The sequence below is a fragment of the Mus caroli genome, unplaced genomic scaffold, assembly GCF_978045245.1.
Source record: "Mus caroli unplaced genomic scaffold, Mus_caroli_1 scaffold_6, whole genome shotgun sequence".
NCBI classification, from domain to species: domain Eukaryota; kingdom Metazoa; phylum Chordata; class Mammalia; order Rodentia; family Muridae; genus Mus; species Mus caroli.
This window is the reverse complement of record NW_028227261.1, coordinates 140027200-140051941: the sequence shown is the minus strand read 5'-3', so window position 1 is coordinate 140051941 and position 24742 is coordinate 140027200. Positions and strand designations below refer to the sequence as shown.

The following is a 24742-nucleotide window of genomic DNA, read 5'->3' as shown; positions in this document are numbered from 1 at the left end:
AGGTCAAATTCCAGGACAGTGGATCTTAGATTAAAGCTAAGGTGATCATCAAATTCTCTAAGCCAGGACAACATTAGAAGATTCAAATTATTTAACAGTTGTTCATAACTTGCCCATAAAATGGAATGGAATTATTCCTTTTAAAGTAAATGTGTCAGATGCAGAGGCAAGGGTTATTCATAGATTTTTTTTTTCTTCTTAGAGATCAGTGAGAAGAGAACCTTATAAAACTTCCAACAATGATGTATTCCAGTTTTTCCTACAAAACTCTTGTTCCCTAACTTAACCAACTCACCTTATTTGATTGGATGATACTTATTGCAGCAGGTACCGAGTCAAAAAAAATTGGTTTTTCAGTGTCTAGGTCTCCATAGTATGTCATTGCTTTTATCAAGGATGCTGCAAAGAAGAAGGCACAGGATATGTAAAGACACATGAAGCAGCTGAGAGGACTCATCTGATGGTAGCTGACAACACCGTCTTACCTGTACAGTTGGCTAAGAACACATCCACACTCCTGCTCTTGCAATCAAGGTAGAGCTGGAAGAAGGAAAAGAGCAGACACATGGTTAGTGCTGGGTAGCAGACTAGAGGGAAGAACCAGGCTTTGGGAAAGGGAGAACTCTTGGGAAAACAAATGAAGAAACATTTCTGAAATCAAACCACCAGAGGGAGGCATTGTTACACAGTTAAGGACGTGCCCAGCACTCTCGAAAGGATTCACATTGAAATATTCTACAGAGACTAAATTTAGCTGCTCCTATTACCATTTCTTTAGAAAAATGAAAACATAATCTTTGCTTCCTTGTAAAAATGAGAGAGGACTGCTGTCAACATCTTTTATGGAAAGTCCAGAACCAGCCCGTGGAGGTGATGAAGGATGCTAGCCTGCTAACTTTCATACTTGGTGCACCAAGTGGAAGAGTCGAATTCATGCACAGGCAGACTAAGGCCTTGACTCTTACCTTCTAGACAACTTAGCCAGAAATAATTTAGGAGCCAGTGATTTTAATTCACCAAAAGCAGACTAAGAGCATGAAATCTGGCTAAGCATGCATGTAAAGTTTCATTTATAGTTGGATGGAACCGGTTATATGACAGTGATATTTCCTATATACAAAACATGGACAGCTGCAATTACAATACAATCTAGAATGTATTCTAAGCATGTATGCTACATGATACATCATTTCTCTCATCTTTCTCCATCAGAAGTCCTTTTTGAAAAGTGAGAACTGTGGATTAATCAGAGGTGAGTATAAATGAAAAACAACAACAACAACAAAAATAAACTACAGGCTCTGACTTTGACATTCAATAAGTGGCTTCCATTTCTTTAAGTTAATGTGATTAATTCAAAGTGACCTCTTGGTGTTTGACTTTTTCTTTGGCCCAAGGGAACTCAAACACATTGCTGTTATGGATGGCCCATTGATGTTGACAAAGACAATCTCCAGTTCACCGATCTGCCCAACACTGGCAAAAGAATAAGTACAAGGCATCCAGCTCCCTTCCCTCCACAACTCCAACATCAATGCTCTTAGTGCTGAAGTTGCTCAGTACACAATCTAGAGGGTTCCTAAACAACAGAGAAACTGGCGTAGCTGGTCAGGCCCTGCTGCTCATGGCTCCAAACTTTTTCTCAGGGTAGCTGGAACTAAGAAATAATAGTGCTTGCAAAAATATTTGCCCTTTTAAGAAATGGTCTTAAAACTCGCTATACATATATGTATATATAAATCAGGTGATATGTGTATGTATGTATGTATGTATGTGTTATTATTATATGTACATTTGTGTTCATACATGAGCATACAACAGCACATATTGGAAATTAAAAGAACAACCAACAAAACGAAACTCTGTTGTGGAATGATTCATGCTTATGCAGGTTCTGGGGAATCAACTCAGGTTGTCAGTCTTGCCTGGCAAAACCCTTTATCTACCAAGGCATCTCACTAGCTCAAGTCATGACTTTTTAAAGCAAGAAATATAATAATAGATGTTAGCATTGCTGCATGCTTACTAACTGTGCCGACCACTTCCACGCTTTACTGGGTGTTTCCTATGAAGTCACAATGTGAAGAAGGGGAGAGCTCTTTACTTCTAGTTTATAGAAAAGCAAACAGATGAGGGCTGGGGAGATGGCTCAGTAGGTAAAGCTCTTGTCACAAACACACCAAGACCTGATTTTGAGCCCTCCAAACAAACCTAAAACAGTACAGAAAAAGAGAACAGCCCACTGCTCCTGTCAATACAGAGGGATGGGGCAGAGACAGGAAAAGTCCCTATCATATGTCAGCTACCTGGCATATGACAAACACATACTGTCTCAAACAAGGTTGAAAGCCAGCACTGAGTCCTGTGTTTCTCCTTTGACATACACACATGCACCATGTCATTCATGTAGCCACATTCACTCAAATAACCACATGGTGAGGGATGGGGGGAAGAGAGGAGAAAGGAAAGGAAAGGAAAGGAAAGGAAAGGAAAGGAAAGGAAAGGAAAGGAAAGGAAAGGAAAGGAAAGGAAAGGAAAGGAAAGGAAAGGAAAGGAAAGGAAAGGAAAGGAAAAAGAAAAGGGAGCGGAGGGGAGGGGAGGGGAGGGGAAGGGAGGGGAGGGGAGGGGAGGAGAGGGGAGGGGAGGGGAGGGGAGGGGAGGGGAGGGGAGGGGAGAGGAGAGGAGAGGAGAGGGGAGGGGAGGGGAGAGGAGAGGAGAGGAGAGGAGAGGAGAGGAGAGGAGAGGAGAGGAGAGGAGAGGAGAGGAGAGGAGAGGAGAGGAGAGGAGAGGAGAGGAGAAAGAAAAGAAAGAAAAAAAAGAAAAGAAAAGAAAAGAAAAGAAAAGAAAAGAAAAGAAAAGAAAAGAAAAGAAAAGAAAAGAAAGGAAAGGAAAAGAAAAGAAAGACAGAATTTAGCTCCAGGCACAGAACTAGTATCTGGCTGATGTGTGAATCTAAAATCTTTCTATCCTTAAAGCCTATGTGCTTAACACAAATTCTAATGTAGCCATGAGGCAATAAACCATGCAGTAATAAGGAGAAAAAATGAAAACAGGTACAACATTGCCAGCTTTGTGTATACAGCAAAAAATAGCATGCCAAGTGCAAGTACAGTTTTCCTGACAATTTAAAAGGACGTCAGTTGTCCTAATGCAGCATGGAGACCGTTTAAGCCATTATGATGAGTCAGGTAGAAAACAAAAGCAACAACCTCCATTCACTGGCACGCTTCCCTGCCTGGACGGCTTTATTCCTCTTAACTATCAGCCTTCAAACACAACCAAAGGGCATCAGGTCCCTTGTCTTCCTCTTAACCCATTCTAGGCCGTGTCTTCAAACATCTAGAGTGGGCAAGTAATCATTTCAGCTAAAAATGTAAAAGTAGCTCAAGAACAGCAGCACCGTGGTTCTTACAAACCTTGATGTGCACCTTGATTTGCTTTCTAAATACCTTCCGTTCTTAGAATCATCTCCTCGTTTCCACAAAGCAGCTACCAAGATTTAAACAAATGGGCTGATTCCCTAGCACAGTGCAGGCCCGGGACAGATCCAGCATGATTCCCAGATGCCCTCAGGATCACCACTTTCCCACCAAGCATTTCTGTTCCCAGCCTCCTGGACAGACACTCAGTTTGCCCTGATAGTTCTGGAATGTGAACGGTGGGAACTCTCAAAGTAAATTTTATGATACAAATGAAGAGATAGAAGATATATAGGATCTCGGTCGATCTGAATTCCATCAATCCATTTTTTTCTGGTTATTTATATGTTTACTTGGGGGATTAAAACCATGGTTTTGATTACTAATCAGAGCTCTGTTACTGAACCAGTGCCCCAGAGCTAACACAACACTTTAAAAATAATTCAGATAAAATGAAAGAAAAAGGGACCTCCTCCTCGTATGATTCAAGTGTCCATTACAAAGCGATTCCCAACCGCAGCATTAGGTGGGGTAGGGGGTGAATGCAGCAGCCTCAGTGGTGAATCAGGCAGGCTGAGGTGAAGTTCAGGAGAATTCTCTGGGTGATGCAGCTACACCCCAAGAGGTTTTTCTCCATTCTAAAAGCACTAAACATTCACTTTCTGGCAGATACTATGTCCAATAATACTCAAATTTCAGTCCAAGTTTGACCCCCTATCCTATGTGCCTAGAATCCTGATAGGCTCTTTTGCAACACTGTAGTAAAGGCACAGAATTCTATGTCTTTTGTGGGAAAGGGGTTTACGACTCTGTAGCCAAGGTGGCTGAGGAATACTTCTGCCAGCTGAAGAGCGGTAAGTAATCAGGCCTGACCCAGGATGAACAGATACCTCAACAAGCGTAGAGACTCCTGTGTAGTCAAAAAAGGTCAAGCCGCTGCAATTCAGGACCAAAGAACACTTCTCACTGGAGCACGGCTGGGAAGCCTCTTCTGCAGGAGACACAGAAACTCTAGTTAGAACGATCAGATTTCTGCAGCTGACCTGGCTGAACAGTAGCAAAGAAACAGTGTCCTCGCGTCTAATGGTAATTCTGCCCGTTTTCATTTTTAAAATTCAGTTAGTTACTAATTTTTTTAAGACTGGCTGGGGAAATTTAAATGAGTCTGAAATGATATGTAGCAAGTTAACTCTAAGCACATTGTAGATACTGTGCATGGTGTGCTATCCACATCAACAGCTTCTTCTGCTGGTAGGTCCAGAATGAGAGCCCTGTTTGGGGATGTCTGGGGCTCATGCACTTCAGTTTATACATGAAAGCAAAAGTCCAATGCTTGGGAGCACTCCACAGCTTTGGAAGCAATCTGTGTTAACATTAATTTTCAGTTAATTCTCAGTAAACCTGCATGCACAAAGCCCCATTACCATCACTAGCCCTACAAAAAACAGTAACAACCCACTGAGCAACACTAACCTATTGTTTAGTATTTGTATACATTTCCTATGGAAATCCTTTCAACATACTGGTTTTAGAAAACAAAAAACTAAGTGTCTTCTTTAAAGTAATAGTAGGTTAGAAACAACTCATATGGGTATGTATCCTTCCAGCTCCACTCTTAGTGATCAGACATGGTAGAAATGTATATACACTTTAGGCATAGGCAAGTGTTACAACTCTACCCCATATAGCCTGTCCCAAAAATTGGTAAGGAGATACCAGGACAATCAGTGCCTAAAGGTGGATACTTTTATTGCCCAATAACCTCGATTGAAGTGAATGATTAAACCTTGGAAATATTTGGTGTTGGAATTTAAGATGACAGTGATGACAGAACTGGTGTGAAAACTGTGTCAATTCTATTCGTGTTCAGTATTGTTCTGTTAAAATTGAGCAACAACATACAATTTTTGCTAAAAATTGTCTTCAGAAAAATTAAATATTTAACTCTAAAAATAGATAACTAATGAATTATAAGGTTTTCTCATATCTCAATATCTTCTTTACTTTTTCTTTATTTTGGAGGTTATAATATAATTGCATCGTCTCTCTCTTCTTTTTCCTTCTTACTAGCCCTCCTACACACCCCTTCTTGTTCTCTTTCAAATTCATGGCATCTTTTTCATTAATTGTTGTCATATACATTCCTAAATATATCCTGCTCAGTCTATGTAATGTTACTTGTATATATATGTTTTCATACTTTGCTAAAGCACAATAGTAGTATTTACAAATAAGATTTTATACCAATAAACTATAACTTAAAATAAATTGTTTGACATAGAGAACATGTCAATACATTAATTTTCCTCAAAAATTTATATAGGTTTTTTTTTTAAGTCTATAAACCATAGGCATCATTTGGGGCACTTCAATATATAGTCAGAGCAAGGGGTTTATGCAATCATGATAAATGTGTCTACTGAAGTCAAATTAAGTGTTAGGATGGCTTATAAATTTTGGTTAGATACTACTACAATTGTATTTGAAATTTTGAACTTAAAACTACTACAATGAAAGCAATCTGTGTATTGATTAATAGAGAGATTGATGATAATGCTGGCTAAATGACTAAAACTGGCATTGGGATAATTTTAAGAAAGTTTATTTTCTCTCTTCAACTCTGCCATATCTATTTCACTGTCAAACTGTATTCTACATTCTTGTTATCTTGCAAATTTTCTATAATTTATGTTGTTATTGATTCAATGTACAGATTGAATTATATGCTGTTACAGAGTCAATCTGTACCCTGGTTCATTTCCTCTTTTATTTTTATACAGGATTTATCTTTTTGCCTTATTGTCATCAAATGTGCACATTTTCAGGCCATTCAAAATAAAACAAATCAAAACAAAATGCTCATCTTTACATTTGTGGATAATTATTAATATAAGCTATTTCAAATAAATTCATTCATAGCACTTTATTTAAACAAAAATAAAATCCTAATGGTGAAGTTTCTCATTCACTCAAATGAAAATTTAAATACAAGGGGCATTTCTGAAATCTTCCAAATATAAAAATAATTTTCTTTTACCCATATCTCCTCTGCCCTGTCACTGAACTCATTCATGGATATGACCTTGCATTCCAAGGTTCTAAGCAAATCAGCTAACACAATACAAGTCACAGCATCCTTGATAAGAGAATGCACAGCTAATAGCCTGCCTTAAGCAAATGAGGTACGCTTGGAGCATGTGCAGAGGAGACGACTAATCTATCCCCACAGGGCATGTGGTAAATGGTGGGCTTTATCTACAAAATACAATGTTTCAGAAAGACATTAACCATCAGGTGTGGATGGGCAATTAAATGCAGACTGTGGAAGACAGCTCTTTCCTGTGGAATATTCATTAACCCTTTTAATTAAAAAATATTCATAGTTGCATAATTTAGGAGTGCTTTCCATTTACTTCAAAAGACTCCTGACAGTCTGTGAGTCACTTGTAATTTTAAAAAGTATTTTGTATTGGTATCAATTAACTATTGAGAAACAGAATTATCTCTCTCATTTTTAAAGGAATAAGAGGAGAAAGAAACACTTTGAACAAACAACAATATTCTCTTCAGAAAAGTGGGTGCCTATTAAACCTTCCACTAACCGGTCTGGTCTTTTACTAATTCCAGCAGTCAGTTAACACAGATGTGCTGTATATTTCAGCACCCTGTTAGGGAATGCACGTGCAGGGGTGAACAGTGATGGGGTGGCTGCCTTCAGCACACTGAGAGGTCATAACGCTGGAGAAGGTATACATACAGTGCTATGAAAGAGCCAGAAACAAAGCAATGCCCTCCCTCCCCACACAGGCAAACACTTCCAAAGTCTGCCTGTGAATGAATATGTTACCTTACAGAGCAACAAGAACTTTGTAAATTTGGTTAAATTCAGGATGCCAGTATGGGAAAATTATCCCAGATTATCCAAGTGTCTGGAGATTCAGTCAGAGAAGATATGATGAAGAAGAGATCAGAGAGAGACCTGAAGATCCCTCTATTGGCTTGAATAGTAATGTGAGCATGAACCAAGGAACACAGATGGGCCAAGTTGGAAAGGGACTGGGGATTTTCCTGTAGAGCTTCCAAAAAGGAGCATACTCTAACCATAGCTCCAGTGCCATGCTCATGAGACTCAGGCTGAACTTCTGTCTCAGTATAATCTAATAACTGTGTGCTGCGTTAAACCACTGAGCTTAGGATAATTACAACAACACTAATACACATTTATATACCTTAGTTTTTTATTTGGGGGTTATGAGAAGGGGAAGAATTTCAGAAGGATGGAAGCCTGCTGAAAGTTTGAAGTCCATGACATCAGAAGCCAGGCCTACTTCCATAAACATTGAATATATGTTACCTCTTCCTATTCCCTAGGATTAAAAGAGTATGTGACATATTTGCCAGGTGAGTAATGACATGAAAACTGCATGAATGAAAAGAAGAAAGAGTTGTGAGACCCAGAGGGAACCTGGATGTTTTCTAAAGTGGAACAAGTGGTAGAAACCACTCAGCAGGTTCACCGTGGCAAGAGCTCTACAGGACTCTGCTAACACTATCATCAGACGACCTAAACTACTAAACATACTTCTAGAAGATCCCTTTACGAGTTGGACAATTATGGTTTTCATTTTAAAAAATGTTGTGGCTTCCATCTTCTAATTTTTTGGTGTTTGTTTTTGTTTGTTTGCTTGTTTCCAATGTAGCCTTGGATGTCCTGGACGTTACTCTGTAGACCAGGTTGGCTTTAAACTCAGAGATCCATCTGCCTCTGCCTAGTGGGTGGTGGGATTCCAGGCATGCACCGCCACTGCCTGGCATTTATCTTCTAATGTATGTAACTAGTCTTATAGGGTTTTTTATTCTGTTGCATGCCAACTGTGCATCTGAAAAGGCTGTTGAAGAAAATCTTTGACTTTTGTCTTCTTTCCCACTGCTTTTCTGTCTTGATGTCTCATTTTGGTTGGGTCACTTGAGTCCTGTTCTGTATCCCTTACATCTGCTGAAAGTCTCCTAGGTGTCTGCATATCACATTTAATTTCCTATGCTCATGATCAAATACAAATTCCTTTATAAACACACCCCTGAATACTGTTGTTTCCTGTTTGAAGTTCTAAGCTATAGCATCATAATTTGACTCATAACACATCATCAACAACAAGAAAAACAATCTTAAAGTCATATTGACCTATTTTGAATGTGATTAAGGACAGGGGGTCACAAGAAGTGATACAAGGGTTGTGAAACTAGGAAGAGATTTTAGTGATGAAACTGAGAGCAAGGCCATAGAAGGCTTAGAAAAGTGGGAGCATAATGATGTGACTAAATAAGGTTGGGCAGGAGAAGAGGAGGAAGAGAAATAAATTGATGAGGATTAAGGATAAACTGGGGTATCCAAAGAAGTGAACAAGGAAGGTAATACGTGAAATATATAAGTTTTCTATCAGTACCCATATATTTTATATGCACTTCCCTTATAGTCTACCCTTTTCTCCATTTTCTACTGTGATTTCTTCTTATGATAATATATAATTATAAGGTTTATTTACTAATTTCCAAAAGCATTGAGACTCTAGGGTTATTTTCTTGTTCTAAACTTTGTTCTAATAAAAATTTACAACTTAGGGGCAGAAGAGATGTCTTAGTGATGAAGAGCCTGTCCTATTCTTGCACAGGGCCTGAGTTTGATTCCTAGCACCCATTCTAGGGTAACTCACAACTGCCTATCAGTCCAAGTCTAGGAACTCAACAGTCTCTTTTTAAAGATCTGTATGATAAAAATTTCAAGTCTCTGAAGAAAGAAATTAAAGAAGACCTCAGAAAATGGAAAGATCTCCCATGCTCATGGATTGGCAGGATCAACATTGTAAAAATGGCTATCTTGCCAAAAGCAATCTACAGATTCAATGCAATCCCCATCAAAATTCTAACTCAATTCTTCAACGAATTAGAAAGTGCAATCTGCAAATTCATCTGGAACAACAAAAAACCTAGGATAGCAAAAACTCTTCTCAAAGATAAAAGAACCTCTGGTGGAATCACCATGCCTGACCTAAAGCTTTACTACAGAGCAATTGTGATAAAAACTGCATGGTACTGGTATAGTGACAGACAAGTAGACCAATGGAATAGAATTGAAGACCCAGAAATGAACCCACACACTTATGGTCACTTGATCTTCGACAAGGGAGCTAAAACCATCCAGTGGAAGAAAGACAGCATTTTCAACAAATGGTGCTGGCACAACTGGTTGTTATCATGTAGAAGAATGCGAATTGTTCCATTCCTATCTCCTTGTATTAAGGTCAAATCTAAGTGGACCAAGGAACTTCACATAAAACCAGAGACACTGAAACTTATAGAGGAGAAAGTGGGGAAGAGCCTCGAAGATATGGGCACAGGGGGAAAAATTCCTGAATAGAACAGCAATGGCTTGTGCTGTAAGATCGAGGATTGACAAATGGGACCTCATGAAACTGCAAAGCTTCTGCAAGGCAAAAGACACCATCAATAAGACAAAAAGGCCACGAACAGATTGGGAGAGGATCTTTACCTATCTTAAATCAGATAGAGGACTAATATCCAATATATATAAAGAACTCAAGAAGGTGGACTCCAGAAAATCAAATAACCCCATTAAAAATGGGGCTCAGAGCTAAACAAAGTATTCTCACCTGAGGAATACCGAATGGCTGAGAAGCACCTGAAAAAATGTTCAACATCCTTTATCATCAGAGAAATGCAAATCAAAACAACCCTGAGATTCCATCTCACACCAGTCAGAATGGCTAAGATCAAAAATTCAGGTGACAGCAGATGCTGGCAAGGAAATTCCTAGGCAAATGGTTGGACCTGGAGGGCATCATCCTGAGTGAGGTAACACAATCACAAAAGAACTCAAATGATATTTACTCACTGATAAGTGGATATTAGCCCAGAAACTTAGTATACCCGAGATATAAGAGACAATTTGTAAAACACATGAAACTGAAGAAGAATGAAGACCAAAGTGTGGACACTTTGCCCCTTCTTAGAATTGGAAACAATTACCCATGGAAGGAGTTACAGAGACAAGGTTTGGAACTGAGACAAAAGGATGGACCATCTAGAGACTGCCATATCCAGGGATCCATCCCATAATTAGCCTCCAAACGATGACACCACTGCATACACTAGCAAGCGTTTGCTGAAAGGACCCTGATATAGCTGTCTCTTGTGACACTAGGCCGGGGCCTAGCAAACACGTAAGTGGATGCTCACAGCCAGCTATTGGATGGATCACAGGGCCCCTAATGGAGGAGCTAGAGAAAGTATCCAAGGAGGTAAAGAGATCTGCAACCCTGTAGGTGGAACAACATTATGAACTAACCAGTACCCCGGAGCTCTTGATTCTAGCTGCATATGTATCAAAAGATGGCCTAGTCGGCCATCACTGGAAAGAGAGGCCCATTGGACATGCAAACTTTATATGCCCCAGTACAGGGGAACGCCAGGGCCAAAAAAAAAAAATTGGGAATGGGTGGGTAGGGAAGTAGGGGGGAGGATGTGGGGGACTTTTGGGATAGCATTGGAAATGTAATTGAGGAAAATATGTAATAAAATAAATAAATAAATAAATAAAATGTGCAACTCAGTATTGACATTGTTAAGTCATCAAAATAATTGATAATAGTTAAATGCCTCTTAAATATACATGATATTTTCTGAAGGTAAAAGTAATGTGCATTCAACTAGTTTTTAAAATCTATTTGGAATATTAAACATGATAAAAGTAGAAGAAAAAAAACAGGGATGGGAAGAGGTGGGAGATGGACAGGGGGATTCTAACTGAAGAACACGGAAAACCCTCAAGGGAGAGGGCCAATGGAGAGAAAAGGGGAGAAGGAGGTGTATATCCTACAGTGTAAAAGCAAACTCACCATTGCAGTTGCCGTTGGACAGGGAACTGAGCAAGGTGTTCTGTTCACACTGAAATAAAATAAATGTAAAGAATAAAAGCACTGTGGAACAATGAATAGCCGCCCATGGAAAAGTCGCACATTCCTTTCTCCATGTTGAGTAACAACAATCAGCACCGCCAAAGGTTTTGTTCCAGGAGGGTTTCAGATGCTGTGGGCATTGAACTAGGAAATGAAGAACGATTATGGGCTGGAAATGAGCATACATTCATTCAGCAGATTTTTTGCTCACTTAGTCAGATGTTAGAACATTTTCTGAAAGACTAAATTTGTTTTGATCTGACATCAAAATTTATTTCATACACATTAGCCCCACAAAAACGCTTGAGAAACATTTATCACACGCTAGACGTCAGGAAGTGAAAACAAAGCGGTTCTGTATCATAGCTCAGTGTCTCTACCAGCAGGGCCTCGGCAATGCAGTTGCCTATCAAAAATGTTGTGTGTGTTGTTTCTTTTCTTGGCTATGGGTAAGGACAGTGCATAATTTTTCAGTGTTTATTCCATACCCAAGTCTTGAAGACATTAACAATTGAATCTTTGCAAAGCATTCTGTGGGGTTACTAATCTTGTGTCCCATTATGAGGGAGGCAAAGATTAGAAAGCTAGAAAACCAGGCCAAAGTCACAAAGCTAGGGACATCTCAGTCTGGAATCAGCCAATGCCTTTCCAGGTTTCCACTGCCTGTACAGCTTCTTAGAGTGCTCTTCTTAAAGGTGGGGTAGAGATCGTTACCCCTACATGTTGCCCTGTGCTACAGATAACATATTTTTATCAGATTACTTAGCACTTTCCTGAGATTCAATATTTCTTTTATTCGGTATTCAAATAATGATATTTCACTGTGTGGCTGTATCTTAGGGACTGGCCTTCAGCAGATGGACATTTCCTTTCTCCCTCTTATCTTCTCTGAAATCTCCTGTACAGAAGAATTTTAAATAATTTATCTAGATACTCTACTTTTAGGAGGTGAATTATAACTTCTCAAATTCCTAATAATTGACTTAAACAAAGTGACTTCCTTCCACAGTATAGCATACATAGAAAGGGTTAAAAACAATAGATGAACTTAGGGAATCAACATTTCCATCAATGGTAATCAGTCTTGTTTGTAGTATGTACCTTGGATGGGATGTAGGGCTTTGCCCCTACAATGTTCCTTCCTAAGGATCATAACCCTAGTCTGACCATGCAAAACACCAAACGAATTCTAATACAGGGCATTCTACAAAATACCTGGCCATTCTTGATCAAAATTTTCACAACCTTTAAAACAAGAAAATTTGGGAAACTTTTAGACAAGAGAATCATGGAGCATGGCAGTTAAATGTAATGTGACACACTAGCTAGAATCTCAGAGCCTCCCCCCATCACTAGATAGATAGATAGATAGATAGATAGATAGATAGATAGATAGATAGATAGACAGACAGACAGATAAACAAATAAGCTACTAGCCAAAATAAGGAAGACAGAATAAAACATAAATGAATGTGTTAGCTGTAACTGGTACACAAGGCATTAACATCTTAAGTGTTATGAGGTATACAGAACCTATCCTATCATCTTAGTTTCTCCATAAATCAAAATATAAAAAACTAAAGTTATTTTTAAAATATATTTAGTCCTAAGAAAATGCCAACTATAATGCCATTATGCACACTGTTGGAAGCCTTCTCCAGCTGAAACCTAACTTTACAAATGGCTGATAGCCTGAATTGAAGGAGACAGGTGGCAGTATCAGGAATGCAGGTTCATTTCAGGCAGTCCTGGATTGCCTGAGGATTTAGATAGAAGATATTAAATTAGACAAATTTCTTATGGGTCCATGAGATTATTTAAAACTATATCATTTTTTCATAGTACCACTTTTGCATGGTGATTGTGAGCTAAACTCCACAAAAACTACAACAGTGCCCTGTCATATACAATAAAAGACTCTCTGAAATATATAGGCACAATGTCAACCTGAACCACTAAATATAGAATTGAGTTTCAAATCTGAAAACACTGGCTGTGGTCCTCAACATTCCACTGAAAGTGAAAACCTAAAGGCACAAAGGCAGTATGCATTTACAACCTGTAGGGTCCCAAAGATTCTTGTCTTTAAAAGGTTTACACTAGAGAAAGTATCCAAGGAGCTAAAGAGATCTGCAACCCTGTAGGTGCAACAACATTATGAACTAACCAGTACCCACGAGCTCTTGACTCTAGCTGCATATGTATCAAAAGATGGCCTAGTCGGCCATCACTGGAAAGAGAGGCCCATTGGACATACAAACTTTATATGCCCCAGTACAGGGGAACACCAGGGCCAAAAAGTGGGAATGGGTGAGTAGGGGAGTGGGGAGGAGGGTATGGGGGACTTTTGGAATAGCATTGGAAATGTAATTGAGGAAAATACTTATTTTATATATAAAAATTTATAAAAAATTAAAAAAAAAGGTTTACACTCGTTTATAGTCTGATAGCATCATCTCACAAATGTTAATAATTACAGGAAGAGGAACTTCACACCTTCATTTTCAACTGTGATCATGAAAATCATATATATGATCCTATATAGGAGTTTGGGGCAAAGGTCATAGGCAGATCAGGTCGAGAATTATGGGCAGAAGCATCTGGCTGTAGACAAAGGAATGGCCCTCTGCACAGTTTTGAGACCAGAAACAAGAGGCCTAGATTCTCCGATACATGAGTAACTAAGAGATACATGTTCAAGGATGTATGAGAAATTATCTGGAGAGTCAAGGAAAGTTTCATGAGAAAGACAGTCAACCTAATGAACCACATTAGCTAAGACTGCACAGAACTAAGGATTGATTCCAGCACTATTCTAAGTGGTTTGCATATTTTAACTATTTGAATCCTCATTGTTACAAATGAGGACCCTGAAATGCAGGCTCATCTAAATCCCCACAGCTGGTGAGTGGCTCTGGACTTGAGGGTTCAAGGGCAAATTACACATTCACACTGGCTCATTCCGGTGCACATCTGATTTGGTGCCTCTGATCACCAAGGTTTCTTACAGAAATAAAGAAAGCTGAATATTAGTCAGGACATGGTACACATCTATAATCCAAGCGCTTGGGAGAATGGGGCAGAAAAGTCATAAACTAGATAGGGAGACCCTGTCTCAATTTTAAAAAGAAAAATAAAGGAGAAGCTAGGAAAGGAAGAAAAGGAAAAGGAGGAGGAAGGGAAGGAAGGAAAATTGTGTAATAAGGTTATAATGTCAATAACAACTGCTTATACTTCTATAAAGCTCTTTATCAAGCTTCCTATTCTGAAGAACTAGGCTATCACATATTTATTTTAGGTCCATGATGAACAAATTTCTTAAGTGATATTAAATATTGTCCTATACACGGGTTATATTGTAAATGAATAGGCAGATATACAATACTAAGGGTTTTTCTGATGAACAGGTCTATAAGAACATGTAAACTCTGTCGTTGTTTACCTGTGGATATTTTCAGTATTATACATGTCATGAAGCTAGGATTCCTACCTTGCTGACATCATCAAGTGGTTGGCTGCTGTCACTTTCCTTTAGGATTATTTTCATCAAATCAGCACTAAATTTCTTTGCATTCAGGAAAACAAGTGGGTTGTTTATTGAGATGATTTTTATCTGTTGCGAAGTTTCCTTTTAAAGTGAAAAGAGGAAAGGATTTAGAACTCTGAATCAAGTCAGAAAAATATAAAACAAACAAGCAAACCAAAAAAAAAAAAAAAAAAGGAAAGAAAAGAAAGAAAAAAAAAAAAACAACCCTATACCTGATCAGACTAAATCCTATTAGTCAACATAACACTCAATTGTGGATTGCTATCTCTTAACTAACATATTCGTTATTGTAATTTATTTGTAAGTCTTAATGGAATACCACACATATCAAGGAAGTAGACACTTAGTCTTGAGAAACATTAGTAATAAAGCAATCCACAGCTTTTCAGAAAGCGTCTCTTATTTCTATTTATCGGTCCAAGTGAGGTAATAACCTAGACCATCCTCCACAAAGTGCATCTTCTATCCAACCTATCAATTCAAATGAACTTAATTATTGTTATTTTGCATGGAGGTCGTTCAAACTCAGAGCCTCATATATGCTAGGCAATGTTCTGCTACTGAATACGTCCTTAAATATCTGTCAGTATTTCAATTAAGCTGAACATGTGTCTCCAAGTGTCAACTATCATCTCTTTATACAACACTGATGTAAGCTCGCCTCTAACTAAAGTAAAACTGCAAATAATTGGTAGTCCTCATTGAAAGTAAATCATAAGAGATAGTATTGACACACAGGTTTACCTGGCAAGCTCTGGATTGCACTGCATTGCCCGATTGTAGGATGGGGAAAGAGAGAAGAAACGGTTTCGACACAAAATCTATCTACTTTACTCATCTGTTCAGATATTATTAACAGCACTTTGGTGCTGCCCAACCAAACCCCTCTTTTCTGTGACTCTGGGATGGGTATCTGATTAAGATGGTCAATCCTGTGGAACAGTAACTCCTTACCAACCAAGCAAGGCGTTACTCCTTCAGGCTTTTGTATTCCCATGAAAGAAGAGATGCAGAGAATAGCCATGCATGCAGGCAGAAGAAATAAAGAATTAGGTACATAAACATGGATAATTCAGAGACCTCACTGTTTGCTCATTTTTTAATAAATGTTTAAAATATATATCAGAGTTTCTGAAATTATGAAGATATTTAAACTCTAGAAAGTCACTACATTGCAACAACAAAAAATACAAGGTAGCAAAAAGACTGAGCTGTCAAAAATCACTTTTAATCTAGCTGAAATCAGGTGGAAACTGAAAAGTCAACAATTAATGTTTAGTTCTGTCATATACAGTCATCAGATTTGATTGTTCCAGTTTAAGATGTAAAACTAAATCATTGTTAAAGAATAAAAATTCAAGTTGCTGCAATTCAGAAATTCTCAGCAGAACTGAGTTTGTTGCAGAAGACGTACCGAGTTAGAAAATGGGGACAGTGCCATTTTAAGTCAGATAAAATTCTCATTCAACGGTGTATGTGCAAATGACATTCAATATTAGTCACATCTCTTATCCTTATGGAAGATATCAGGAAACTATTGAGATGTAACAGTTTTTAAAAACAGGGATTTTTATGAGCAAAAGTTGTTACTTGTGTGGGTGACAGAAGAAAGAGAAATTCCTAGCATTTGTATCTGTGCTACAAATCCCTCATTCACTCGTAGTTACTTTCTGCCCAACAGGGCAAGGATTATGCAGTTTGCTCGTCAGTGATGTTTAAAAGTAAAATTCATCAATCTAAAATCACATCTGTCTCAAAGATAAAGATGTCAGTGGGGACGACGGAGCTATGGGTTAAATTCCATGGAAAAACTATGAAAGGAAGAGAAAGGCTGGCTTGGTGGAAAACTTGAGCCTGGGACAGCTTCCAAGGCTCTGAACCAAGCAGCCCTCTGTGAAGCAAGTCTCTTATTAAAAGAACAAACCATTCTCCTGGGTGTCACAGAAAGACTCCTGACGTTACTTCCTGTTTTCAGGCTACCTGGAAAGACCTTGACATTGGTCCTTTTGGAAGGAGGCCAGTTCTCTGTGCTCTGAGGGGAATCATAAGGTAATGAAGGAAGTGAATACGAGAGTAAAGGAGAAAATGTTAACCAAACATTTATCAAGCAGGATCAGAGTGAGGGCGACTTCTACAAATTGGCTAAAATGACTCAAGTGAACACTTCTGTTATTAATTTTTCCCTACTTTAAACCTTTTATTTATTTATTTTTTAACAAGAAACTAGAAGAGCCCATTCCTTCTTAGCGGGCTCTACAGCTGAAGCTGGGGTACAGCTAAAGGCAAAGATCATTGGCTAAACTCAGTGGGTCGCAAAACAAAAGAAAAAGACAAGTGTTGGAAAGGAGCCAGGCATGCCCTGTAATCCCAACACTGGGCAGATAGAGGCAGGCAAATCTCTGTGAGTTCAAGGCCAGCTTGGCCTACAAATAGAGTTCCAGGATAGCCAGGGCTGTTACACAGAGAAACCTTGTCTCTAAAAATTAAAAATTATTAAAAAAAAATAAAAAAACAGAAGGAAAGCAGGAAGGCAGAAAAAAGAAAAAGGAAGAAAAGGAGGAAGGAAGGAAAGAGAAAAAGGAAAAAGTAGAATGGGGGCCCGGGTAGTAGAGTAAAGCAAGAGGTGATTTCCTGGAGTTAAGAGGGAGGTGAGGAGGGTGGGGTGAAAGCAATCTCGTATGAAATTGTCAAAGAACACCTTTAAAATTTAAAAGGTAACAGGGCTCAGATACCCTCATATGACACCCTTACACAGGAGCAAGGCAAGACAGTTTATGTAAATTGCCTTTTTATGAAAATTCTCTGAGTTTCATAATTCCATAATTATTGGCATTCTAGATAGAACCTTGGACTTAATTACTTTCAGCTAATAATTCAGTATCACTGTATTTTCAAATAACATTTTAAAAATTCTTTGAGAATTCCATACATACATACATACATATGATCTTATTCACCACCCCAACATTGATTAGGTCATTAAAACAGCAGTGCATGAATGACCTTTGTTTTATTTTTTTTCTCAATTCTCTAATTTTCTTTATCATTTAACGAATAAAAAGGATGCCAATTTGGCTAATTTTATGCAATTTAGCAGTGGAAAAGAAGTTCTCAAATGCCTGAAGTAATCTCTGCCATAAGTCAACCATGAACTGAAATTCTATGAACCATGGTGTGATTTAATTAGAAACCTAAATTCAAGGAGGTTTTCTTTTTCCCTACTAATTTATTGCATGTCCATTGCATACTGCCAAGTGTGGCACTCACACATATACCACTGGAATGATGTTGTCAAATGGCATGCTTTATCGGATTTTATGACCCTTCAAAACTGTCTCGTCCACAAATGTTAATACTTGCACAAGAAGAAAAGGAAGTCAGACTTACATCATGCATTTCTGTCTTCACCTTCAATTCCATTTCTTTCATGTCTGTTATGCTTAAAGTCTTTGCCCTACATTTAAGGCAGATTAAAGTTACAAGTCATTCCCTTATTGCTGTATTAAGAGAGAAGAATCAAAACAACAGGTTGTCTTACATTAAAGTTACATTAGAAATAATGGGGTTTGTACTCTATGTTAATTTCTCTGTAAGATATTGGTAAATCTGCATTTTGTGAGAATATTCTGAAGTGGAGAATAACAGCATAGCTGCCTAACTAGACATTAGTAAATAGAATGCATCTTATTTAAGTCCCCAGAATTCAAAAGCTTCAAGCTGTAAGAGTTACAATGATTGATAAAAAATTATAAATTGTTAAAGGACTAAAGATGATATGAGGTCTCATAAAATGTTATGAGAAGAGGGGAAGGAAAGGGCTCAATGGCAAAGAAGAATATGAGGAAGATGAAGAAGAAAAACAAAGAAAGAGGAGGAGGAGGAGAAACAAAACAAGACAAGAATCTGTATTTGAGGATTCTATATAGGGGAAAGTGTATTTTATATTTTTAAAGTCACAGGCTCAGATTATTTCATAAATCATTATCATTCCAGGGGACCCATGAGAATGGAGTATGGCAAGTAGTAGATGGACCCTGGGAATGCAGCAAAGATCTTCTCAAAATAAATGAAGGGGTTAATGATGCTCAGCCAAAGGACACAGCAATAAAGCCCTTCTCAGCAAATGACGGGGCTTCTAGAACATGAAGATGGCCATTTAATTTCCTAAGTGATGATTCAGTAATCATCAAGTTTACATCTTACTGAATGCTATATCCTTTAACTTGTTTTTAAATGCTATAATAAAGATATGGCCAGGAGATTTACTTTTTATTAGATGTTATGAAATTTGTTATAGTTTGTGGTTTTTCTTTTTAAATCCAAATGCTCACAACAGTTTTATTAACAGTCAAAACAATGGCAGCAACTCAAATGTCCATCAGTGGGTGAAGGGACAAATCTATTCCAAGAAATGGTCTCTGCTCTGGGAAGACAACACAAAAGACTCGGCACATATTAGCACACACATCCATCTCACGATAATTATGTGCAGTGAAATGGGCTCTCAGAAAAGAGCACACCCCATGCTTCAGTTTATGTACAATGCACGCAATGTTACCTACTGAACTACGACATGGCTTGTTTGCTTTTTAAATGGCCCTCAAATGTCCACGTGTTGAAGGCTTGGCTTCCAGCTTATACTGCTAATGGAAGGCAATAGAACCATTAAGAGCTGAAGGATAATAGAAGGGAATTACATCACTATAAGTGTGCCATTACAGGTGACATTGGCACCATAACCAGTCTACCTGTTTTCCAGGCATGTAGAAACAAGCAGAATTATCCCACTGTGCATTCCATTATGGATACACTGGGCCCCTGCAACCTCCAAATCATAGGCAAAATAAAATTGTCCCTTCAAGTTGATTTATCTCAGGGATTTGTTATGATCTTGATGGTTCTCTTTGTTATGATCAATATTAGTCTATGTCATATGTAGAATATATATGTATATATGGAGAGAGAGAGAGAGAGAGAGAATATTTAAATAAAGCCTTACCTTGGGAAGCGTCCTAACACGATAGCTATGGTGCAGATAACACCAAACAACAATCCCACATTGGCAGCAAAGCATATTGTAAAAATGTAAGTACTGATCCATATGCCCTAGAGACACAGAAAAAAAAATGTGGCTACTTCTTTCTCACTTTTTCTCACAACTGTAAAATCCTCACAATTGTATTCAACAGCACTCCAGTGAACAAATCTCTAAAAACTGACTTCCTTATGAATTCGCTCTCTCCACTGTCTCTCTGTCTCTTTCCTTTCACAAAGGGCAGCAGGTTATGAGGTGAGTGGAGTACAGATGAAGCTATTAGAGCTGCTTCTTGCCTTTCTCCATGTGGGCTTCAGGGATCAAACTCAATTCATCAGGTTTGGCAGAAAGTGCGTTTACCCACTAAGTTATCTCACCAGCCCAAAAATACATTATGTAATGTGAATAAAAACCCAGAAACACAGAAGCATACCAGGGCTCCATCAGCCTTCAGCAACATAAGTGGGAAGGTTCATTGCTTTACCTGTAAGCATTGCCAACCATTGATCAAACCCCAAGTACTAGACTTCAGATTGGAAAATAGTTGGTTGTTATGTATGTGCTCAAAAATATGTCAAATTTCCATCATTTCTTATTGAACATAATGATATTACACATAGCTATTTGCAGGTTTTTCTCACTCGCAACAGGTTTCTATTTGCTGTGATTACTGTACAAATATCTGATATAGTCTGTCACTATTCTCAAAGCGCTATGATTACTGCATAAATAACTGATATAGTTTGTCACTCTTCTCAAAGCCTAATTGAACAGGCTTCAACTAACTGAATAAAACTGAATAAAACACTGGTTTTAGATCTACTCCTAGAAAGATAGTTATTTATAAAAGTTCATTTCCTATAAAGGCTAAAATATCAGGGCTGACTTAGTTCTTAGAAGACTTCAAAGATTTTTAGGAAAAAAATTTCTCTTCTAATTGGAATTTTAACTTTAGAAGTTTGCCCACCACTTGAAATTATAATCTCATAAGATTTTATAATATAAACCTGGTATTTCTAAGCTTAGTGATGAACATAGCTTCAACAGCAAAAAAAAAAAAAAATTATGAAACCAAGAAAGGTTATACGTCTAAACATAAAACCATTTATTTATAAAATAGTAGACTGAATTATTTTCTAATTATTTCCCCAATAACCTATACATTTGCCTGTACCTGCAATGCTAGCTTGTTTTCTTTCTACTTCAATGTTTTAAAATACTTTCCAAACATAACTTCAAGTTATCCACACCAAGAGATTGAAACCCCACTCTGTAACCTAAAAATAGGATAAAATCTTGGTGACAGCTGTATCACACACCCTCTTCCTAAGACTGAAGGGTTATTTCAGAGGGGGTGGAAAGATTGTAAGAGCCAGAGGCAGTGGATGACTACAGCAAAATTGTTTTCTGAGTACAGCAAGACAACTACATTTATAAACTAGCTCATATGCAACAGAGTGTATAAGACATGAGCAAGCTTAAACTGGACAAAATAAACCTGCGAAGAGGGGAGAAGTAAGCACAAAACTCCACCTCTAAATGAGGACACTGCTGCAATTCAAAGTTTGCAGGAGAAAGAGAATCAGGTTTCTCTAGGGGTGTGGCCTCTGGTGGGTTAACCACACTCTCTAGGGCATAGCCTGACTCTTACAGCATTTAGGCAACACAAATTGAACCACATTTAAAAGAAAAAAAAAAAAAAAGCACGAAGCTGAGTGAGTAGCGGGTGGGGGAGGGGTGGATCGAGGAGGAATTGGAGGCAGGCTGTGAAATAAAATACAGTGTGGAATTCTTTATCTGAAGAAAAGAAACACAAAACACAAAATGTTTGCTTAGAAAGGAAATGGGAAATCTTGAGAAAATAGATATATATTAAGACGCATTCATTCCTTAAACAAGTCTGAAATAAATATCTCTACAGTGGATTTATTTTAGACTTGAAACAATTTTCTTGTGCCTTATCCACATAAAACTGGTTTAAAATAAGCAGTTTTGCAAAGCTAAACCAGTGGAAGCGAATGGAGGGGGTTTTAACCTTGAAAACCTTCTGCTCTATATGTTTTTATCATGAGGTCACCCCAGCCTGCCACCCTATAGGCTGGGACACAGTTTTTCTCTTTAATTCAGAAGAACTCGCCATCATTTAACCCTTATTGCACACACTGTATCTCTCCTCTTTAGCCTATGATATATTTAATCATTTACACAATAGTTGCAAGTTCCACTTCCCATTATGATTCTGAGCTCTACCTATCCTCGGTGCTGAGCCTGCCTCAGCGTAGCAGAACAGTACCTAGTCAGAGTACTGAGCCCCACTCCTCCCAATCAATCTCCATAATTACAGAAGGACTTGGGGATTTTAGGATCTTGACACTTGTCTTAGTCAGGGTTTCTATTCCTGCACAAACATCATGACCAAGAAGCAAGTTGGGGAGGAAAGGGTTTATTTGGGTTACACTTCCACATTGCTGTTCATCACCAAAGGAAGTCAGGACTGGAACTCGAGCAGGTCAGGAAGCAGGAGCTGATGCAGAGGCCATGGAGGAATGTTCTTTACTGGCTTGCCTCCCCTGGCTTGCTCAGCCTGCTCTCTTATAGAACCCAAGACTACCATCCCAGAGATGGTCCCACCCATAAGGGGCCTTTCCCCCTTGATCACTAATTGAGAAAATGCCTTACAGTTGGATCTCATGGAGGCATCTCCTCAACTGAAACTCCTTTCTCTGTGATAACTCCAGCTGTGTCAAGTTGACACAAAACTAGCCAGTACAACACTTAAAAACAAAAACCAAATGAACACATAGCCTGGAGGCTAGAATTTATTAGACAGCTAAGCAATTGCAGAACCATCTGGCTCTATATTATTTAATTTAATTTTTGTGAGAATTTCAGACATAAGCACTATATAGACATCAGTTCCACCCCTACCTCTTCCCCTTCCATCTGCTTATGTCTTCCTACTCCCTCTCAAATTCATGACCTCTTCTTCTTTAATTATCATGGTTTGACATATGCACAAAACTAGAGTCTCCCTAGTCTGCTAAGTGTTCATATGTATACAGGTTTAAGACTGGTCTTGGCAGCCATTACTTGTACACAGATATTTATCTAGGTGCATTCCCTTATGAGAATCCCCTATGTTGGCATATCGACTGGTGCTGACGTGTGTATGCCTTGTTTAGGCAACCATATTTTTAAAGTTTCATGGGTGAAGCTTCCTATCATAATGAGAACACTATCTGCCAGCATGCATTCTGGTCCTCTGGCTCCTGTAATATTTCCATCTTCTCTTATATACTTTTTCCTGAACCTTAGGTGTACAAGTTGTCTTGTAGATATATTAAGTGGTGTTAGGCACCTTCCCCCAGCCATTGTTTTGTTTTCCATATTTTGACCAGTTGTGGGTTTCTGTAAGGGTCTTTATCTACTACAGTAAAATCTTTTTTAAAAGATTTACTGACTTGATGTATATGAATACACTCTCAGTGTGCTCAGCCACACCAGAAGAGGGCATCTGGATTCCATTATAGATGGTTGTGAGCCACCATGTGGTTTCTGGGAATTGAACTCAGGACCTCTGGAAGAGCAGCCAGTGCTCTTAACCACTGAGCCATCTCTCCAGCTCCCAGTAAAAGTTTTTTTGATGGGGCTGGGGAAGGGGATGTGATAATTATATTTATGTGTGGGTGTAAAGATAAGTATTTACACAATTATATTTATACAATTATATTCATTTAGGAACATGGTAGTAGTAGGTTCTCTTCTAGGGTCCATGACCTCACTAACCACAAGCAGTTGGTTGGGTTTACAGTGCCAGGCAATGACCTCGTGCTGACTGGGTCTTAAGTCCAACTAGATGGCTAATGGTTACCTCCAAGTTATTAGTACCATTATTGTACCTTTAAGGACATATTGCAATGTTGGTCATTGCTGCAGTTCGTAGGTTTTAGAGCTGGGTGATTCTACTGATTGTTTTCCTTCCCAGCAGCTTGCAAAGTACCTTTGGATACTTGCATTAGTCCTAGGGAGAAGGCTTCCAATTCAGTTTCACCCTACTTCCTCCAAGACCTATATCTAAAGTGTGTGGACTATTTAGCAATAGGGCCTTACTTGCAAGTTCTGAGAGACAACCAAGTGCAACAGCAATAAACTATATTATTCTGGGAGTCTCTTGGAGCCTCCTGACCAACAAGTCAAAGGGAGGATTCCCATGCCTGACGTTGGATTTTTGTTTGGTAGTCTATGGCTCTTGAGGAAAGCATTATCCAACATCCTTCATGTTAATTTATTACTCTTTCCTGTCCATCTACCTCCTTTACCTTCTGAGCTGGTCCACAATTCTAAGCTCCCTCCCTCTTTCCTCTGTGCATCATCCCCCTCCTCTCTTCCCAATCATATCCCCATTGGCCTTTCTCGTGTCCCTCTTTATAGCACTTGTGTCCTGCTGTTCCCTGTCTAGAACACCCTGACATTGTCCTGTTTTACTTTCTGAGGAGCTCTATGATTACTGCAGGTTATATAGTCATATCTAAAAGGAATAGTTCTACATCCATGCATCATCTTGTATAGGTCATGTTCTAACAAGTGATTAGTGTATGTCCTGTGGTTATTTTATCGCTAAAAAAAAAAAAATCATCAAATGTAATGTAATAATACATGAGTGAACAACTCCATTAGTTAGAATAAGTCCCAGCAGTGTTCTATAACAATTCCTGCTGTAAAGACCCAAATATCATTACATATCACAGATATCAGGAATTTTAAGCTC

At 38.5% G+C, this 24742-nt stretch overlaps 1 protein-coding gene across 6 annotated transcripts in view; it reads right to left on the bottom strand.

The window, feature by feature from the left end:
* Positions 1-24742, bottom strand: part of Slc26a7 (solute carrier family 26 member 7) — a 122058-nt gene that overhangs the window by 3672 nt on the left and 93644 nt on the right. For 3 of the 6 annotated variants that reach the window (XM_029476358.1, XM_029476362.1, XM_029476359.1), the window contains 10 exons: positions 19939-20045; positions 18327-18393; positions 16864-16971; positions 15894-15921; positions 15684-15703; positions 14883-15020; positions 11333-11381; positions 4310-4410; positions 486-540; positions 296-399 (listed from right to left, as the gene is read on the bottom strand). In XM_029476358.1, coding sequence (XP_029332218.1) covers positions 296-399; positions 486-540; positions 4310-4410; positions 11333-11381; positions 14883-15020; positions 15684-15703; positions 15894-15921; positions 16864-16971; positions 18327-18393; positions 19939-20045 — 777 coding nt within the window. Of the gene's footprint in view, positions 1-295; positions 400-485; positions 541-4309; positions 4411-11332; positions 11382-14882; positions 15021-15683; positions 15704-15893; positions 15922-16863; positions 16972-18326; positions 18394-19938; positions 20046-24742 lie in introns of those variants that run through there. The other 3 variants (XM_029476361.1, XM_021160580.3, XR_015047452.1) reach the window with 3 other exon arrangements.